This window comes from Falco biarmicus, chromosome 5 (assembly GCF_023638135.1).
Source record: "Falco biarmicus isolate bFalBia1 chromosome 5, bFalBia1.pri, whole genome shotgun sequence".
NCBI classification, from domain to species: Eukaryota; Metazoa; Chordata; class Aves; order Falconiformes; family Falconidae; genus Falco; species Falco biarmicus.
Genome location: NC_079292.1, coordinates 47,308,934 through 47,328,827, shown reverse-complemented (window position 1 = coordinate 47,328,827; position 19,894 = coordinate 47,308,934). Strand labels below are relative to the sequence as shown.

At 46.8% G+C, this 19,894-nt stretch overlaps 1 protein-coding gene across 7 annotated transcripts in view; it reads right to left on the bottom strand.

Moving 5' to 3' along the window:
* Positions 1-1,044: 1,044 nt before the first annotated feature.
* Positions 1,045-19,894, bottom strand: part of NTN4 (netrin 4) — a 51,184-nt gene continuing 32,334 nt past the window's right edge. For all 7 annotated transcript variants that reach the window (XM_056341413.1, XM_056341415.1, XM_056341417.1 and 4 more), the window contains 7 exons: positions 18,366-18,492; positions 16,896-17,084; positions 10,499-10,715; positions 9,672-9,784; positions 8,420-8,488; positions 6,425-6,595; positions 1,045-2,790 (listed from right to left, as the gene is read on the bottom strand). In XM_056341413.1, the coding sequence (XP_056197388.1) occupies positions 2,654-2,790; positions 6,425-6,595; positions 8,420-8,488; positions 9,672-9,784; positions 10,499-10,715; positions 16,896-17,084; positions 18,366-18,492 (1,023 nt within the window). In that variant the 3' untranslated portion in view covers positions 1,045-2,653. The remainder of the gene's footprint in view (positions 2,791-6,424; positions 6,596-8,419; positions 8,489-9,671; positions 9,785-10,498; positions 10,716-16,895; positions 17,085-18,365; positions 18,493-19,894) is intronic.

The window sequence follows — 19,894 nt, the reverse complement described above, 5'->3', positions numbered from 1 at the left end:
CTGTGGGGCAATCTCATAGGGACAGAGGGATATTCAGCTTGCCCGGTCTTGGTAAAAGGACATGTCTTCTTCCAGCCAAAATCCCCTCACAGGAATCTCTCATGGGCAGATTTGTCCTATGGAAGCTAATCCTTTTCCTTCATAAAACCATCAGTGTCCAGACCAAAGGCTAAGACAGAGGTCAGACAAGATGCCACAAGCAGCATCTGCTGCTGTAGCCGTCCCAGTTCACTGCGGTGCTCGAGCTGGCTGGGATTGCAGGCCTCTCCGCTCACACCTTCCAGCTTTCACAATGCCACATTAATCAACTAGCCATTGCAAACATAGTTTTAGTGGCGTTAATATAAAATGAAGCTAAGAAAAAAACGTCAAACAGGTAAAACTACAAAGTTTTAAATCAAACCAGAGATACTGGAGGCTCTTAGTGTCCAAGTGTCTCCACAGGAGGGCTCTTTCCTTGCCCTCTCCTCTGTCGAGGAGATGGGTGCTGCTGCAGTGTGGTGCTCCGGTGGTCACTGATTAACTGCCTGCCCAGGGAGCTGCTGCCCACGCTGTGGGTTATGCCTTGACACCCTGGCCGCTCATTTCTGATGCTCGACTTCAGTCTGTGGTGTTTTTATAGACCTTCTGCCACAGTGCTTGTTTCCCACAGACTTCTTTTTTCCCTTTACAGTTTCAAATGTTTCAAATGTAGGGAGTGAGCTTGATTTCTGCCATCCCCAGCTTGTTTTTTATGGGTAGCTGTTCTGCAGCTCAGCCATTAGGTCTGTGTGGATGCAAGGATCTGGCCAGCTTTGAAAATATTTAGGTACAATTCCTTCTTATGAGAAGAGCTTGTAAGCCTCCCAAAACAGAGGTGAAGTGAGATTTCTGTGAGCCATCCACGTTACTTGGCTTTTTACCCCACGGTGAACGTTACCCTTCCAGAGAGGAAAATATCCCCCATGGCAGCTTCTCCTCACCCAGTGCCATTTTCACTGTGCTCTTTAGCACAGGCATGAAGACCACATTGCCAGTGGTGTAAGCAGTAACAGGAGATGAAGATGTTGAAATCATATTGTATTTATTACATACATGAGATACAAAAACAAATTACCAAAATAGTATAATTTTTTTGTGAGTCCACAGGACCTTGAAAGAAAAATACATACATGAAGTGGACTGGTAGACTCGTGATTTTTTCCAGGTTTTGTATGGCTTCCTTTTCTTTCCCCTCTCGCTCATGAACAAAATACACTCTATGCAATGTGGTTTAAGGATGCTTTACATAAAAGATATATTTTAGTGCTGAAAACTGCAGTAAACTGTGCTATATTCCATACTGGTGTTAATGAGGATGTATAATGGCTGTATATATCTCAAACAATAACACAGAAGAAAACAAATAAAATGTTCAGTTTTAAATACTAACATAAAAATAAACTCCAGGCCCACCATGAATCGCTGGGTTGTGATATGTGAATGTGAGTCCTTTCAGTTCCCTGCATCCACTCCTTTTTCTGCAGGCAGAGTTTTTCTTCTCCGGCAATTGCATTTTTTATCTCAAAGTCTCTTCTCACACTGTTTGCAAAGTCTTGCTGGAGTCCTGCCCACGGGGTCCAAGTGCTGGTCTGAAGCTGGGACTTCAGTGCAAATACTTTATCTTTCAGATTGCATCCTCAGATACTCTGAGTGGCCAGTGCCAGGCTGGCTGTTCCCTTTATACCGTTAACGCCGTCCAACTGAGGGGGTCTTCAGGAGTGCTTCTGTTTCAGGGAGTTTTTTTCATGTGACACCTTCAACCTCTTCTTTCCCCAACACAATTAGACTTCCCGCACCATGAACTGGCAGGTAGTAAAGTGCTTTATACAATGAAATATTTACACTAGGGCTAGGTTCATTTTTTAAAACTTCAAGGAAAAAAGCTCAGAGACGCTGCACCCTCCAGAGCTGGCTCTTCTCTGTGGCCGTGCGGTGGGTGAAGAGCCAGCCTCTGCCCTGCGTCACGCTTGTGCCAAGGCAGAGGGATTTGATTCACTCCAGCAACTCCACCTTCACCAGCACCAGCAGAGAATTTAGCCCTGGAAACCTTCAGCAGGCTGACCAGGTTAAAAGCAAGTGGCACTCCATGCTCTTTGACACGTCCCGTGTCCTAACCTGAGGGGGTGTTTCTAAAGAGCTGTTGTCATTGCCACGCTGTTGCCAGCACCTACCTGCCACTGCGGCCATCATCTTCTCCACAGTATCCTTCGGGAGCCTCTGGAAGTCACTCAGAATCCACGCTGGCAGGACTGGCAGTGGTGTTTTGCTTCTCAGCTGCAGCTCATGGGCCTGCTTTCCATCTCTAGGGTGGCAGTTTAGTTTGGGGCAATCAGTGGCTTCATAAGAGTTGCTCCAACATTGCACTGGAGTGAGACGAGCGTCCACCCTTCCTTTTGTTTCCCTCAATGTAACGATGAGCTGGGCTCAGGTGAGCCCCTTGCAAGGAAGCTACAGGTGCGTGAATGAACAATGGCCAGGAAGGGTTAAATTAGACAGTGCCTACAACTCTGAATGCCTCGCTACACATTTTGGCACTATTTTCTTACTTTCCAGTTTTCATCCTAGAGGTCTTCTCTCCATGAAGGCTGTTGCATTTCGTGCATAAAGAAACACCCTAGGCAGCCGCGCACCTCTAGTTGCAGTCTCTTTTCAAAATCTCCAGGACCTTTCTTCCAAGAGCTGACTTCCACTGCTGGACAAAACTTTTCATGTTGACGATGAGTCTGCCCGTTCTGATGTCCTCATGTCCTGCCACAAGGTACTCCAAGCCTGGAAACCAGCAAAGCGGTCAGGGACTGCACAGCACTATGCTTCAGAGGACTACTGATGCTGCAAAGTCTGCTTGGATATCTAGTGCCATGTGAAAAAGTGCTTATACAAAGAAATATTTATACATACCGATTCTCTCGTGTATCTCTATACCTATATCAGTATCTATGGAAAAATGACCCCTGTGGTGCATCTGTCAGCGAGATGCAGTATACAAACTTAGATTTTTTTAGCTTGTAAATATAAATGGAAGCTGAACTCTGGGGGCTGCGCTACAGCTTTTTATAGCTTGTTTGGGAACTGCTATTACCTTCATTTGGCAGCCACCTGCCTCACCCCTCCCTGAATACACCTGGGCCTGGAAATCAGTCAGTTCAGTGCGCTGCAGTAATGACAGTGCAGGATGGCCCAGTGCTGATGTCTTGCTCAAAATGGCCAGTGCCCCCTTGCAGGCAAAGGCAAGCCAAACCCTGACAAGACACAATACTAGATTTGCTGGTGCGAGCACCCTAGAAGAGCCCGAGGGGGTGGCAGCCACTCTGAAAAGAACTTCATTAATTTCTGCCTCTGCCAGATGTTTTAGAGACCATGACAACAGCATCTAGTGTCCAGAACCTAGCAGAAGGGCTGGAGCGTGGTTCCACAGTGCCCTGCCACAGGGCTTGCCCCAGGCATCCAGATCTGCACTTGGCTTTCAGAGCAGGACTTGAAGAATGCTTGCAGCCAGGCAATAACTGCTAAGCTGCAGGACATGGCAAAGCCTTTGGCTTGAATTAGCTAAAGAAACACTGCTGCAGATCGCAACAGCCTAAAACGGGACATCTAAAAACACCTAAAAGGGTGCCGCAAATAGGGATAACAAGGAGGGTAAACCCTCCCGTGGCAGGAGGAACTCCCTGCCAAGGCCAGTGTCTCTCGGCAGCATGCTTGGGGCACAGCAAGCATGAGAGCCCCCTGTACCCCTTCCTCCTTTCACCATTCTGAGGAGCACCACGTGGCAGTACAAACTAGCCTGGGGAGATGGGCCTCCCCCAGTGCTCTCAGTCACCCTATTCCATCCTGGTTGTGTTTTCTTGGGTTTTCATTTTGTAGTTCAGAATAAAAGGAGAGTGTCCCCTAGTTAAAGGTCAAGCATGTTTTTGTTTAATTCAATACAATTAGTTATCTATTTCATCTGAGTTTTTGGGCACACACATCCTCTCTTCTGCCACGTAAACACAGGATATCTGTATGGCAGTATCACCCTTTGCAAGACATTCATTTTGGCCAGGTCAATCCTGCTGTTATAAACATCACTTTTTAAGGGCTCCTAAACCTCCCTCGAGAGAGGAAATGTGGCACGCACCCTCAGAAAGCGAGCAAATATTGCTGCAGCTGCTGATTCTGCAGGGCTTTCTAGATTTTCAATCTGTCTTACAGAAGTGTAAAATTAAAATAAATCAAACGACTGAGATGCCACAAGCCAGGACCTGAGGCTGTGTGTTTTGCCCTGCATTGCTGGCAGGCAGCTCTCCACTTATTTGTGTCTGTGCTTGGCAGAGCCAAGAAGGAGAAGGGCTCCAGTTCCCTTGCAGACTGCAGAGACCTTTAAAGTTTTCAGCTCAATGCCCCCCCAGAAATCCAACCTGCCTCTGTGGGTGTGTGTGGAGGGGAAGGTGTGCAAGGGTAGCAGAGTTGCCCTTGTAGGAACTTAAGTACATTTATCGTCTGAAAAGAGCCCATGGGGATTTGATAAATGCTTGGAGTTTTTATTTCTTGCCAGAGCCTTGAAGAAGGCTCCTTTTGGTATCCTTTTAGTGCTGAAACAGAATAAAAACATGTCTGTATGTATTTATTTATTTTTTTAAAATCTTTGATCTCCTCTATGTTTTTGGGAGATGTGATTTCCATTATAGCTGTATGCCAGGAAATTGTTTTATGTCAGCTTGGCTTTTTATCTGGCTGCTGTTGGTTTATTCATCTGGAGGTCAGAAGCTCTTACTCTGAGAGGGGGTTAAATCTGATAATATACTATTTTATATTCAGAAGTGAACGTGGCAGCTAAAGAAAATAATGAGATTTTAAAAAGTATCTGGGATTCCTTATTTTCCCCCTTTGAAATGACTGAATCTTTACAATGCACCCAGTTGATGTTTTCAAGTTTTTCATTAGGATCAAATTTACAACTTCTTTCCAGCACGAAAGCTGAGATTAATTTATACTCATGGGACTCCAGCAGCTGCATTTCAAGACAATACCAAGCTTTGCAGTGTAAAACATGAAAACTGGCAAGGGAGTAACACCTGATGTGTCAGGTGCTTGGATTGTCCCTAAAGAGAATTGCATCTCCACCCTTCCACTGGTGTCCAAGTGACCTTCATTGATTTGTGATTACTGCTGTCTTTTCCTATGCTGGGGAAAATCAGTGAAGCACCTCTTAAGTTAGTGGAGTTGCAAAGCTGGGTGTCAGGTGCGGGGTTGCCCCGCCTGCTTGGTGTCCGACAGCTTCCACAGCATTCCTCCAGGTTCATATTAAGGCAACCGCTTTTGGGCTTTCTTGCTTGCGTTTGCATTGCTTATGGAAAAATAAAACAGCTGTATCTAGTTAATTATAGATTTATGGTGTTTTACCAATATCCAAAGTCTTACTGCACTTAAACAGTAAATTCCTGCCTAACACTGCTGATTCATCTGACCCTTGCACCTGACAAGGCTTCCTGACTACAGCTGTGCTATCACGGCAGCTTGCCTTCAAAGCCAAAGACAGTCACTCTGGTGGAGATGAAAGAGGACTGCAAACACCTCATCAATGAATAACCTTTCTGTGTGATCCAGCTTCACAGACAGCCCTTCCTCCCCCCTCAAAGGAAGTTCCTAGTGCTGCAGATGTAAGGGACATCTCAGCACTGAAGTCAACATTCCGATTGGTTGATTTCCAAGAGATGTGTGCACCTTATGGCAAGAAAACCCTTTATCTGAATTAGCTGGTAACTGTTGGTTTATCTCGGAGTTGTAAAGAGAGGTGTGTCAGCCAGAGCTTAGTTTTGCTCTATTGAAGAAACCCCTGCATCTGCATCTCCTCGACAGTACCAGCCTGCATGCCCTGCTTAGCCACCACTGGTTATACTTTGTTTCAATGAAAGAAGATAAGAAAAACCTGTGAAGCCAAAGCTCTTCTCTCACTGCGTAAGAGAATCTTTTCCAAATCTTGTAGATACAGATTAGCATTACTTTCAAAAAGACATCTTCCCTTGAGTTTAGATGAGAACTTCAGTACAATACCATGACTCAAATCAGATTTAAATGTGTTTTTCTGTATTCAGTTTAGCATTAGTTTCTAAAAGATACGTCATGTAGTCATGGTGTGGTGTGGACCTCCCTCCCTCTGGGAACAGACTGAGAGTGGTAAAGCTGTAAAACTGTTATGCTTCAAAAAAAGAATCATATGTTTGAAAATCTATAGAATGAATTAAGTTTTTTTCTAGAAAATTCAAATTTGATGGAGATTGCTGTTGGAATCCAAATTATGTGACAGCCAATAATTTTTAATAACACTGGGCTGCAATCTCAGCTCATTGACATGAGGGGATGGAGGGCCGGGAATGATATCTGTGTAAACATGCTGGGGATGTACTGCTGAGGGAGTGAAACCTACCGGGATTGAGGATGGGACAAGTGCAGCCTCTGTTAGTCCAGGACTCAGGGTAGAGCGTCCTCTTGCCACGGAGGATCTTCAGCTTTGTAGATTTCAAGACTTTCTTGACCTTCACATTGACTTCTGCATGGGAGCCTTTGTCATGAGCTGACAAAATCTTAGTCTTGATCACTGGGAAGACACAAATTCAAAACCAGGGATATATAAACTATTTACAGTGCGCTCTATTTTTGGGGTCTAATGCAGGTGTCTGGGTGAAGCAGTGAGGACAATTACTTCACTACAGTGGAGTTAGCCCAGTGCTCCTGGCTGGGGAGCCTGGGGTCAGCACAGCCATGGGGGAACACATATGACCCCATACCCGTGGGCAGGAATGCCACCAGTTGGTTTGGCCACGGCCCCTGGGCTTGTCACGTGGGCAATGGGAGAGGTCCAATGACCTGGTTTTCAAAACTTGTGAGTGTCCCATTTTCCCCTGGAGCTCAGCAAAGACTTTGGCTGCCTGAGCACTTTTGGAAATCAAGTGAAAATATTTGGTTTCAGGGATGGACCTGGAGGCTTTGCTGGCCTTGGCCCCGGCAGGACAGGCAGCAGGCAGGGGTGTGAGGAGCTGCACCCATCCCACCCTGGTGAGCACTCCTGCTGCTGGTCCTCCTGCTTTGCAGAATTGCCAAATCCAAATGCAGTGGCGGAGACTGAGACATGGTTGGGGACTGAGGCAAATCACAGAGTATTTTGAGCTCACAGATACCCACAGGCACAATTCCCACCGCCTGGTATCCCACCTGCTGAGCCCCTGTGTGGTGGAGGCTCAGGGCTCCGGTCTTGTGCGTGAGCCTCCCCCTGACCGTGCTGATGCTGACACTGGTAGGTATCACCATATGATGGTGCTTTATTCAACACCACACGTTAGGAAGTTCAGGAAAACCTTTCCTCCTACAGCATGGCCTCCTGAAGCTCGTGATGAGTCCCGTAATTCATCTGCCTCTCCAGTTTAGCTGACACCTTTGCATGTTGAGTGATGAAAGGGTGGAAAGCCTGAGTGCACTTTAGACATGATTTATGAACTTAGAGTTGTTGTGACTTTTTTATTTTTTTATTCTTATCTTTTGCAAGATTAAACACAGTCACTATCACAGCCAGTGAGCAAAGCAGAGCAAAATCAGATTTTTCCCTAATATTGCTAAGCCAGGGCTGTATTTCAACAGCTGTCGGCCCCTTGAACTTCCCTTTGTGGGTTGCTCTGCAGCCTGCAGAGTTATGGGTTATCTCTCTGTGCATTTTCAACTTCAGTGTGAGATGAAACAGGTGCAAGAGACCCCTGGAAGACTGCGAAGGAAGGGAGTGCTACACAGAGCATTCCTTGCTCAGCTGTGGTATGAAGGAGGCAGATCACTGACAGAGAGGTCCTGGGAAACAAAGTGCCTCCTTTCACTCATTTAAATCCAATATGCACACAGACATGTATATATATCAGATGTATATACATCACCCCATTGCAACAGCTGAACTTTGTTGAGAGAGGGAAGTTCCCAGTGGCTGCTGGAGCCATTTTCTCCATGTAGTGTTGTGTGGTGATCACCACCCCTCCTTACCTTCAGTGTAACTCAGATTTAGTGATTTCTAGACCATGCTTGGGGCACCTGGTCTACAGAGAGTTTCAGTGACCTGTTTTTGGTAACAGTCCTTTACAGTCTGTCTTGGACCTAGACAACCTCTCAGGGACACTTCCAGCTTTTGTCCTCCCGTGATTTTGGCACAAGTGTATTTTGGTAGCAAGAGAGATGTGTAATAGAGCAAGACACTTCAGCCATCTTGACTTGGCATCATGATATCTATACATTTTGGAAAGGTCAAAGATCTGCCCTTAGACTAAGTAGCTGCTGGGTTTACCAGCATGGAATGGTGCATACAGCAGCACCTCTCACGCTTTACACTCTTGCACTGCCTTGCAGCACCTCCCTTTACACCCCTGCCACCTCACCCACAACTCACCATAGGTGTACTTCATCCCGCAGAAGACCTTGGGATTCCCTAAAACTTGCTCTTTACATTCGCATTTACCTGGGGAAAGAGAAGGAAGCAAATGGCTGTGGATTGTACTTCAAAGACAGGAGCATTCACAGTCAGAGCCTAGGACCAGCCAGAGATTTTCATGTGATCCACAAGCCTCATGCAAAAAAAGCCCTATTTTCAGATCCAGGCGGAATATACAGTCTTAGTCCAAGGGCAATTATTCCTTGTTTACAATTTGAAGAGAAGGGAAACAAAGGACTTATTATTTTGCCTTGGGATGCAAATAACACGCATGTCTTTCCCTGTGGTATTTTCCACACCATAATGTACCAGACAAAATTTTTAAAGGAAATGTTGCAGAGGTTCAGGCAGATTAATGACTTCCGTGATCTTAGAACAAAGAATAACACGATATACTTATTTACATTTAAAATGAAGTTGCCCAGACAAATGATGGAGCTTTCCCCTCAATTAACTCAATTACTGTATCTTCAAGATTTTATCATGCTGTTTTCTGCAGATGGAGGAAATTATGCTTGCCTGCTTGCATGCAGCGATGGCAAGGGAGGATGGCTTGATGCTGTGCTGCGGGGCCATCCTGCCTCACAGCAACCTCACGCAGCACCAGCCTCGTCCAGACTGGGGGTGCAGGAGGGAAATGACTTCCCCAGCTGAAGCCGTAGCTGAAATGCTAGGCCATCCTGAATTGCATCATAAGCTGCATTGATGCCAAAATTGTTTTGGTTATTGGGGAAACAAATTCTGCATTAGACATTTCTTTATTACCTGCCAGTGAAGTGGCAAACTTCACCCTCTAAATAACGTTGCTGGTTTGCCCAACAGGTAGTAGTTCCAGTGAATACACAGACATGTTTAAAACATGACAGCCAAGTAAAACATGAGAGTATTCAGCCTTGAAATTAATTTCAAGGACTGCAAATTCAGGCAGGCAACTCTTGTCTTACTGACAGCTAAATGCTGGGTGCAGGCTTTCAGCACGGAGCAACCTGCCTCAAGGGTTTGCATGTCCTCACATTGATGGGACAAGCCAGAAAGCTCCTCTAGCTTTTGAAGGGGAAGGAGGTGGTCACCTGGGATGTTAATGGGGGAGCATTCATCCCTTCCTGAAACTGCCAGGTTGCTAAATAAAAGCCAGTGCAGAAGACTCCATCCATGCTGGCTGCTGTGGGAGGGATGAGGCAAAGAAACCTGTGCAAATCCGCCATCCTACCAGAATGCCGGAGTGCTGAGAAGCCCTGCTCATCCTCCCAGCCCCAGGTGGGATCGCTTTCATTAATTACTGCCTGGAACGGAGGTGCTTCATTGTGCCATGTCACGTCCGAGCTGTTGAGGGGAAAGGGAGAGACGGTTAGCCTTCCTCCTGGAGCCAGCAAAAAGCAGGGCTACTACCAACCCGTCCTGCGGGTGCAACGTGACTGCATGTCTTGGGGACATTAAACACGAGAGGCAGTTTCGGAAAGTGAACACACCAAGTGCTGTCAGAGTGAGTCATGAATCCATTTTGGCTTTAAAATACATTACAAGGATTTATATGCTATAAATATCCCCTGTGTGGTAAAGAAAAGCAACATATAAGATCCAGAGAATGGGGTATCATTAAAATGTGCTGTCTTCTAAAAGTCAGAGCTTGAGTCTAAGTCCAACACAGTCAGTGCAAGCTGAGTTGCAGCAGCAAAAATATTAAGCCTTTGGCCTCCTCTCACTCAGATGTCCCTGAGGCCCATATTTTGCTCATGGAGAGGAAGCAACTGTGAAGGTTATGGAAAACACTTGATACATTAACACCAGTGCTGAAAGCCAATAATCCCACATGGCTGGTGCCCAGCCACGGTGTGCCAGGCATCCAGCTGGACTGCAGCCTCAGCTCCCACTCTATCCCCAGCTCCTGACCATACCGAACCCCAAATATTTTATATAATGGATATTTTTCAGCCCTCGTGCCATGCATAAATAGGACCAATGCGGTACCCTCCCTGGGATGGAGATGGCACGGGTATGGTGAGGCTGGGAGTGGGTGGCCGGGCCCCCCCAACTCACCTGCTGCTGTGGCAGTCACCGGTGCGGGGGTCGCAGCTGCGGGCACAGTCGCAGGGGCGGCAGCCATAGGCACCAAAGCCCCAGTAGCCGGGGAGGCAGCGGTCGCAGTGGGGCCCCGCCACGCCGGGCTTGCAGGGGCAGTCGCCGGTGCTGGGGTCGCAGAAGCTGCGGGGGCCGAGGGGGAGCGCGGCCGATCCCAGGGGGTGGCAGGAGCAAGCTGCAGGGGACACCATGGAGGGAGAGCATCTGTGAGTGCAAAAGCTCTGCAGGACAAAGGCGCAGGAGATGCCTGTGAAAATGCCGCTCTGCCTAGGGACACCAGCGAGGGGTTCTGGGCTTTTTTTCCCCTCGCCCATATAAATCTGAGCAGAGTCTCCCTTTGGAATCTGTATGATTTTAACTTTTGTGAGCTATCTTAGTTAACCTAGCCTGGTGTTAAGCTTTACCAAACAGGTCGTTATTACTTTCCTTATTGCATCTGGACTCCAGTCCAGCCAAGTAGCTGGCGATGTGCCTGGCTCACAATGATGTTTAAGCAGCTGTGGGTGCTTCATTGTAAACATGAATAACAACTGTCTTGTATCCAGGAGGTTAAAACCCCCCTCAAAATGGTCACTGGAATTAAAGCAGAGGCTGAGCAAAAAGTACCCCTTTGTCTCTGTCTGATTTTCTTTTAACCGCTATCATTTTAAAATGTTAAAAATATAAGAATGAGGACACCCATGGCTCAGAGACGCGCTTTTGCATATATTCTGGGATGTGAGTTTGAAGAGTGCATGTCAGAAATGGTGGCTGCTCTTTTTTCCTCCCCCACAACCCCTTGCGGCAGAACCATGCACTGGAAGCATAGTAGGACACACTGGGACAAATGGATATTCTCACAAATCTGAAAGGATGCCCTAAATTAGGTGGCATAAAGTTTTCTTTGCCCAGCTGCTTAGAATTTTTCTTTTGCATAAATGTAGTTTGTGTCTGTTGTGAGACTACAACCTTTTCCCCCCCAGAAGATGTTAAACCTTTCCAAAGATCAGAAATATTTATTGTAATATTATTGTAATCCAACCATTTGGCCTGGCCAGCAGGCAAAGCAGTGCCCTCTAGGACCAGTAGCTGGATGGCTCATGCTCTCCTTCCCTCAGGGTTTGGTTCTCTGACCAGGATGTGTTATGGTCAGCCTTGTGCATTATGGCAAAAAATCCTCTGCTGAAAGACTTTTGCTAAAACCCCATTTACATAAAAATCAGATCTCCCAAGAAAATTTCATTTGGAAGGAGAATTTTTACCAAATTCTAATACAATTTTTTTTCTTGCAGCTGTGAAGGCAATAAAGCAGAAAAGCCACTACATGCAACACAACCTTTCTTCCTCTTGAGATACTTACTGCTGTGCACATATATTTAATTTTTCTCTGACAACATTTTTGTGGTTTCAGGGATTTGACATACCTGGAGTGTCACTTCAAAATGTTAAAGGCTTGATTAATATTGGCAGTTAACTTAGAGGCGACTACAATTCCAAAAACTTTGCCAAAGTAATCCCCAAATTTTCCCCACCCTTTCCATTCCCTAACAAATATAATTATATAAAATTAAAAGATTAGAAAGCCTCTCCACAAACTCCATAACTAGCTGTAGGCAGTGAACTCCAGTACATTTAATAGCATAGTTTTCAACAGCGCTCACCAAGACTCACATACCTTTCTCCTGAAGTCTGTGAAGTGTTTTACACCTGACACATGTAGCCTAATGTTCTCTTTTCCTACTAGATGTGGTGGGTATTTCTGGCATTCCTCAGCCCCTTCAGGGGAAATATCAAGCACTTAAAGCTCTTCTATTCTCCTGCAGTAGTAGGAGTGAGCTAAACCCACCGCTCAGAGAGAGATTTGGTCCTGGTTCAGTCTGGTTTCAGTGAGTTTTGCACCCAGCCCTATTGAGGTTGGAGCTTTTTATGTTTCAGACAATGCTTTCACATAATTTTTTCCTAATGAAAAATTTAATGGCAGCAGCAACACCATGGTGAGGCAAGCATATTAAACTTACAAAGGCTGTTATGAAAAATACAGCAGCAAGCTCACACGCAATTAAAATGAGAATGTAGTTGGCTATACTTTTTAACAAAAGCTGCAGAGATGTACTGTAAAAGTTGGTCATTTCTACAAGGGCTGTGCACCGACCTCCATGGACACTGTCCTTCCTGGCTCCTCCCCTATGAGCTGCCAAGGGCAACCTTGGGCACCAAACTGAAGCTTTTTGGTCTTGCACCTTGGGTGGAGGCCCAAGACGATACTAGGTGGTGTTAAATGGATGCTCTGGGTGGCAAGTTTACGACACAGTAAGTGTTTGTGATGTGCTGCAATGGGAACGTGCTGAGCAATGCAGAGGCATAAAGTGCAGCCCATCACTACGCCCCAAGCACAGAAATGAGGCTCCAGAGCTCCAATGTGAGTATGTCATACCAACTTTGAAAGAAATGCATGAAAATAGGATCAAGTGCTCCCATACTATGGCAATGGCAGGAAGAAAAGGACTGCAGGACTGATCACACAACATTGGTAGCTGCAGCTACTGCTCCCTCGTGGGCTGCTGCACTGTTAGTTTTAGACCCCGTTTTTCTCCTTCTACCCAGTCTGCACCTCACTGTAGTGCAGGCAGAAGAACACTCACCTCCAGGAAGGTGAGAAGAGCAGCTGAGCAGCAGATAAAGCAACTACAGACACAGCTGGATGTAACGTTGCGGTGGATACACGGGTGGCAGAGCATGAGACTGTCAGCGTGAGGCTTCAGGACAGTGTCTGTCTCATGCCATGGCCACCCCACAGGGGAAGCTGGGGATTTCCAGGCCAAGGGAGCTCCAGTGAGAGAAGGGCTGGCTGGGCATCGCTAACCTGGGACCAAGAGAGACCTTCCACAAGCTTGATCTTTTAGCTTTCTTTTCAATTTGTAAGCAGCATCGTTAAAATGCCCGTTTACCACCCTGTACTGCATAGCAGTATTTTGCACATGATTTCCACGCACATTTGAATTAACAGCCACCCGTCCCAGCATTGCATGTGCTGATCGGGATTGAAACCCACTGGTCTCCAGTAGAGCTGCATTTCACTGCCCTGGATTGGTGATACTGTTGTGGTTTCTTCAGCTGCCAGTTAACCTTTGGAAATGACAAATATTTACCCTCAAAAACCTACAGTTGAAAAGCAGAAATAAACTTGGCAATTATAAAACCCAATTTATTGTCTGCAATTATACTGTAGCTGCGGCTTAAAAATTCATAAAGGATGTAAAGAAAAGGACTGATAGGTAAGGCGGGGGGAAAAGAGTCATCAGATTGCTGCTTTAAATGGCAGAACGTCTCATTTTATCGGGTACACACCTACTCCTGAGCAAATATTATATACACTCTTTACCTACGAGAATCTTTAAAGTATCCTTAAAGATTATGGCTTAACAACTCCTTTATTTACTTTGACCTTGGTATTTTTAAATATTCAGTGCTACCCCATGGTTGAGCAATAACGGTGCCTTGAGCCAGAAGCAACCAGGCAATGCCATGGCCTTCCCAGAGAGAATAACAGGGCACCACGCATGTCCCTTGTTATTGCAGACCATGGCACGGTACTTGGAAACATGCCAGGCATAGGCTGTAATCAGTCTTATATAATTTAATTTAACAGTCATTAATCATTTGCTACAGCCTCGCAAGCTGCTGGGCTGCCCCGTGAGATGCCGAGTCCCAGGGTGACTAGAAGGGAAATGGTGAAGGGGTCTTAGGGAGGAGACCATTTGTGAGGGTTTGAAAAGCCCCGAGGGAAATAATCTGTGTGTTTGTACCAATAAGGTCTCTGAAAGGAAAGCATTCAGATAATCCCTACATTTTTGTGGAACCCAGTTTCTGCCGGGGAAAGTTATTTCCCTGAGATAAAGTACTTCATGCTCTGTAATTCATAAACACAAGAAAAAACAAAAGAGCAACAAAGTAGATGTACTTAATACAGAAGGTAAGGGCAGACTTTTTCTCACTCAAGAGTATCTTACAGTTCTTGTCAAATATATGTTACCTTTGGCCTTTAAATATCAGAGTTCATGAATACATACTGGTCCATAAAGAGGCTGGATTGTTGCATTAAAGAATAATGGAAACAGGTTTATAGTCTTTATGTCAGGTACACTTGTGGGGGGTAAAAAATGTGAGAAGTGGAATGCCACGGGCCAGTGATTTAGAAATGAATGCAGAAAGCAGAGAATACTGAGCACCAGCATACATCAACAAAAATACCCATTAATCATTTCATCTCCACAGCTTCCTCCTGCCCAGAAGGGCTGAGAAAAACTTTTTAATCAACTCTCCTGGTATTTGGATACCATATAGCTAATGATGTGATGTAATGCCTGACTTCATTAGTGCTGGTCTCACTTGCACACAGGCACACGCACACTGTTGGCAGATCTCCCTTTGAGCTGTGGCTGTTTTGCAGTGATACATCCCGAGACCTCTGTTTCCATCTGGTTTTGCAAGGAAGGAGGCTCCATGCTGGCCAGCCCAGGAGGTGCCATTTGACTTCCTCTTGGACCCTCCAGACAGCCACAGATTTGGACTGGGCATTTTGGCACTAGGAAAACTCTTTGATGGGTCCTTTGTGAAACTCCGTCTCCTCCATGGGCTGCGTGAGACGCCACAGGAGTGGGCAGCCACTCCTACCACCTCCAAGGTGAAGGTGGTAGGTTTTTAGGTTTAGCAATTTAAAAAATTGCTTTTTAGATGTCCAGAAGATGACAGCCAAATCAGTGGCAAAGCTTGACTTCGCTTCAATGACCTCAGAGAAGTGCATGCTCCGCCCTGATGCGAGCTGGCACATAAAGAGCATCAGGAAATACAATCCCAGCAAAGAAAGGTAGCACAACTCCAGTAAAAGCATATTTCAAACCTTGAAGGTCCCATACAGAATTTATTTCAGTCTTTTATCCTGTGTTATCTACCAGGAGTCAATGAATCCAGTTGTGGGTTTTTTTAATCAGCAAGGCTGAATCCATGAGTTAGAAAAAAAAACCCCAACCCTCAAGACCCTGCTTTGGGTCTATATACAAGATTTGAATCTGGTTCTTTACTAATGAGACTCCAAACCAAAAGCCCATTGCCTAAGTTCTGGCAATAATTACAGAAGGAAACTATCTCGTATTTCAGAGGAGGAGACTTGGAGCTTCAATGTACACAAGTAGGTAAAGGAGTCTTAAAAAGTAATTACAATCCTTGTTTAAAAAAACAAATTTGTGTAAATACTACAGCAGTGAAGTAATTATTTACACAAGTAATGGAGAACTGTTTTCATAAACAGAATTAGGATTGTAAAACAGGTGGTTCAGCTGTTGCTGCTCCTCATTGCAATGAGTGAAAGGTGGAGAGGAGGAGCACTTCTGTGGCAGGCTGGGGGGGCTGCTGGGAGTCTCATGAGGGTGATGCACAGCATGGGAGTGGGGCAAAAGTGGTTGTTCTCCACCCAACCCCTCAGATAACAGTGACACTGCACACACGCTCCCAGCCTCGGGTGCAGCTCCCTACCCTAGAAGGGTTTATCTTCCTTTAAAAGCAGGTACTTCTCCTTTGGAGGAGAGGGATGTGCTCAGCGTCTCCTCAAATGACCCAAGCAGGGTGTCAGTCAGATTGTTTTCTCCCACCCGTGAAGGTCCTCCTCCAGATTTGGACCAGTGAAGAGAAATCTGGAGAAGCCAGCGGGTGGTTGTAAGTGCAGAGCACAGAGCATGCTTGCATCCTATATTTAGCTGACCAGTGTAATGCTGGGGATCCGGAGTCCCGCACAGTGAGTCACCATCCTCACAGTGGTCCCTGGGGAGTGTAGCTTTTGGATCACTGCTTTTGCTTGGGAAATATTTAATTTCACATGTGGCCAAGTCATTGCCTTTGGCCTGGCCTCCTCAGTGTCATGGCTTCTGGAATATCACTTAACTTGTGTCCTTACATCTCACTCCATATCCACCTGCTGCTGCTGCGAACACACACTGGTGGGCAATGTTATTTATCAGCTGCACCCCTGTTGGCTGAGGCACCCTGCTTCTGAGGTTGCAGCAATCACCAAACAAGGAGAACATGAAAACATGATGCAGCTTTTGCTCTCCAAAAATAGCAGGAGAAAGTCAATGAATCATCTCTTCCCCTGCCCCCAGGTTACAGGGATCCTTGGGATATATTTGTCAACAGCATCTTGCAGGCTTTTGCCCTGCAAACTGCACCGTTGCTTTTTCCAAACAGCATCAAAAAGGGAATTCAAGTTGCCCCCTGTCCTTCACTGAAGCAAGAAGATTACTCCAAGAAAAGGCAGGTAGATCTTACCTTTGACACCCTCCCACCTGAGAAGCATTCTACCAGCAAAAGGTTGCTGACTTACGTTTGCAGGCGTCTGGGGCAGAGAAAGGCTTCCTGAGGTCCCGGTAGAAGCCCGGCTTGCAGCGCTGGCAGTGCTGCCCTTCTGTGTTGTGCTGACAGTTGTCGCAGATGCCGCCGCTGCGATTGCCCGATGCCAGCCATGCATCCATGTCAAAATGGCAAGTGTCAGCATGCCCATTACACTTGCATGCTGAGATGAAGCCAAAGGGAACAGAAAGACTCATTAAAGCAGTGAAAGATGTTGATTTATAGAAAAGAGACACAAAAAACCAAACCGTTTGGGAATGGGAGACCTGACCTATGAACCTGTTATTCGTTCAAAATGCATTAAGTAACATCACATTTTCACCTACACTTCCCAATCTCTAGAGGTGACATTTAAAAAAAAAAGTGATTTCTTTAACTCTTTTATTTCCAGTACGAGTTTCCCAGTACAAGGACAGCAATGCAGACAGGCTAGTGCAGGGAGATCTCCCACATTCACTGGTCCTGCTGGGGCAGGATCCTTCCCTCCCTGCTTTAGAAATCAGCAGTGCCCTGTGCAGCAACTGCCACCTGGGTGCTGTCAGGATGTTCCTTGCATCTGATAGATGGAAAAGGCAGGTGGAGCGGAGGTGTGTGAGAGAGGGTGAGCATCCCCCTTTCCCTGTGCTGGCAGTGGAAGAAGTCTGGATGCCTACACACCTGAAGTCAGCGGCCAAGGGAAACCTGCTCCAACCCCTGCTCATCAAATGCTGCTGGTGGAAACAGGGATTCAGTATCATTCCTTTGGGGAACATCCATATTGCAGTGAGTGTGACCACAGCCTGCACAGGCAGGCTGATGCTAGCTTCAGTGTTGATAGCGTCACAGCCATGGCGGGATGGCACTCAGCATGCCTGCAATCCTTCCCAGGGCACCCTTCTGGCCAGACTGCTCCTATTACAGAAGCTGATTGCCTCAGGACCTCTGCAGCCCCCTGCAGCCTGTACTCACCCCGAGCACCCTCCCTGGCACCACAGAAGTAATCCTCAAACCTGCCCAGAGCCTGCGGCTCCTCCTGCCCCAGCGCCCAGGGTGTGAGCAGAGCCCAGGTCCAGCAGCAGAAGGCTATACCTCCCACAAACATCTTTGTCAGCGGTGCCCATGGAAGGAACAACACTGGCCCCCCATCACCTCCAAGGCACCCTGGGCAGGCAGGCTGCAGTCTACCCACAGCAGAAGACCATATCTCAAGGAGATGTGCTGGGGTCCCACGGGAAGGCCAAACCAACTGAGAACATGGTCCTGTGAGGATTTCTGAGTGAAGGGCTGTCCCTGCCATACAAACACGGGGCAGCTGTGGCTCTCCACTCACTGACCTGCTTCACAAGCACCTGCCCACCACCCTGGTACCTGCTGCCTCTTGGAAACACAGGAGAAAGACACACAAGGAGGGAGTGTTGTGCTCTGGCAGAGGCTCTGGAGACACTGTTCTCAGCTGGCTACTTACACTGACACTCTTTGGGGGCTCCGGTTTTGCCATCGGCAGGCTGCCAAGGCTGATCGTTGTACAGCGGGGCGCAGTGCTGGCAGTGGGACCCCGCTGTGTTGTGCTTGCACATGCATTTCCCATGGACCTAGCAGGGGAAAGAGAGCAAGAATCACCAACAGCAAAGGCCAAAGAGTGTCCGGGGCACAAGCAGTGCCCAGGTACAGGAGATCCCACACCAGCTAGATGCTATCACATAGACTAGAAAGAGGGCTAGCATGATGTCTGCCTTGATATCCAGTTTAGTCAAAGGCAAATATTCTGCAGTTACACTTTCAAGTACATTAGTATTTGTGGATCTGCACTTCATGTTATTGTATAGTCGTACCCTTTTTTCTTTTAGATCTTAAAGGATCTTTAGCAGAGAGTTTCTAGCTGCAGCATGAATTTCCAGGAGATGTTAAAAAAAGCCAAGATTCAAAGCATCCTTGGGAAACACTGTGTAAAACTTTTCTCTTTTTCTACCTCCCAAATATGAATACACTTTTGCAGTACTGCAAGAACAGCGCCCACAACCTCAGCACCCACTTCCGTGTGCATAGCCATCACCAACATAAATAAGTGCAAGAAAAAAATTTAGCTCCCTGAAACACAGGTATCTACTCATCTGAGGCAGAATTGGTGCCCCACAAAGGGTGAACCAAGGATAGCACAAGGACCATGAGTGACTATGCTCGGATGTGTTAATGACAGATAGATAATTTAACAGCTAGACAGCCTAGTGTAAGGGCGTAATTAGAGATGAAAAGCCAGCATAGCACACTTGGTGCCAGCTGCCCTGTCAGCCGCTGGCATTACTCACACTGTTGGCAAATGCAAAGAAAACAGGATATAGCCAGAGGGCAAGAGCAGCCCGGCAGCCCCTAGATGCAATGAAATCAAGCTCTGAAGCAGCACAGCTCTGCCGGCACGGCTGAAGGCCCTGCCTTTTCCCGTGGAGTGTGGCAGGCAGCTACCTACCATAGCTATTTCAGTGCCTGTGCTCGCAGCTTTACTCTGCTCGACATTTTACTTTTAAACACAGTTTTACTGAGAGCATTTCAGCTGCAAGTCTCTCTAGATGTCCAATGCGTGGCCAGGCTGGAGGCACGACTGGCATCCTGCGTTTGCTGAAACATGAGCTGAGCGGTGCCTTACCACCCCACTGCCCCTTCACTGGTCATGGGGAAAGCGATAGAGAAAGGAAGGGAATAAACTGAGCATGGTTTGGCTTCTTCTACTGCTCAGTAACAAGCCAGAGACCTCAGCCTGCTCTGCCAGTATGGCCCCATAACCATGCTACAGGTTGGCCATAAAACCAACGGAGCTGCACCAGTTGCCGGCTGCTGTTGGCATTGGGAGCAGCACAGGGCGGTCGGGGTGCCTGGTGATCCTGCCCAGGGCTGGGGCATGGCTTTAACTGCTACTGCAAAATGCTGCCTTCCACTCTGTTTAACTTGTGGTTCCACAAGTGTGGTGCTCCTAACTGTATGACTTGCTGCCAAAAACTG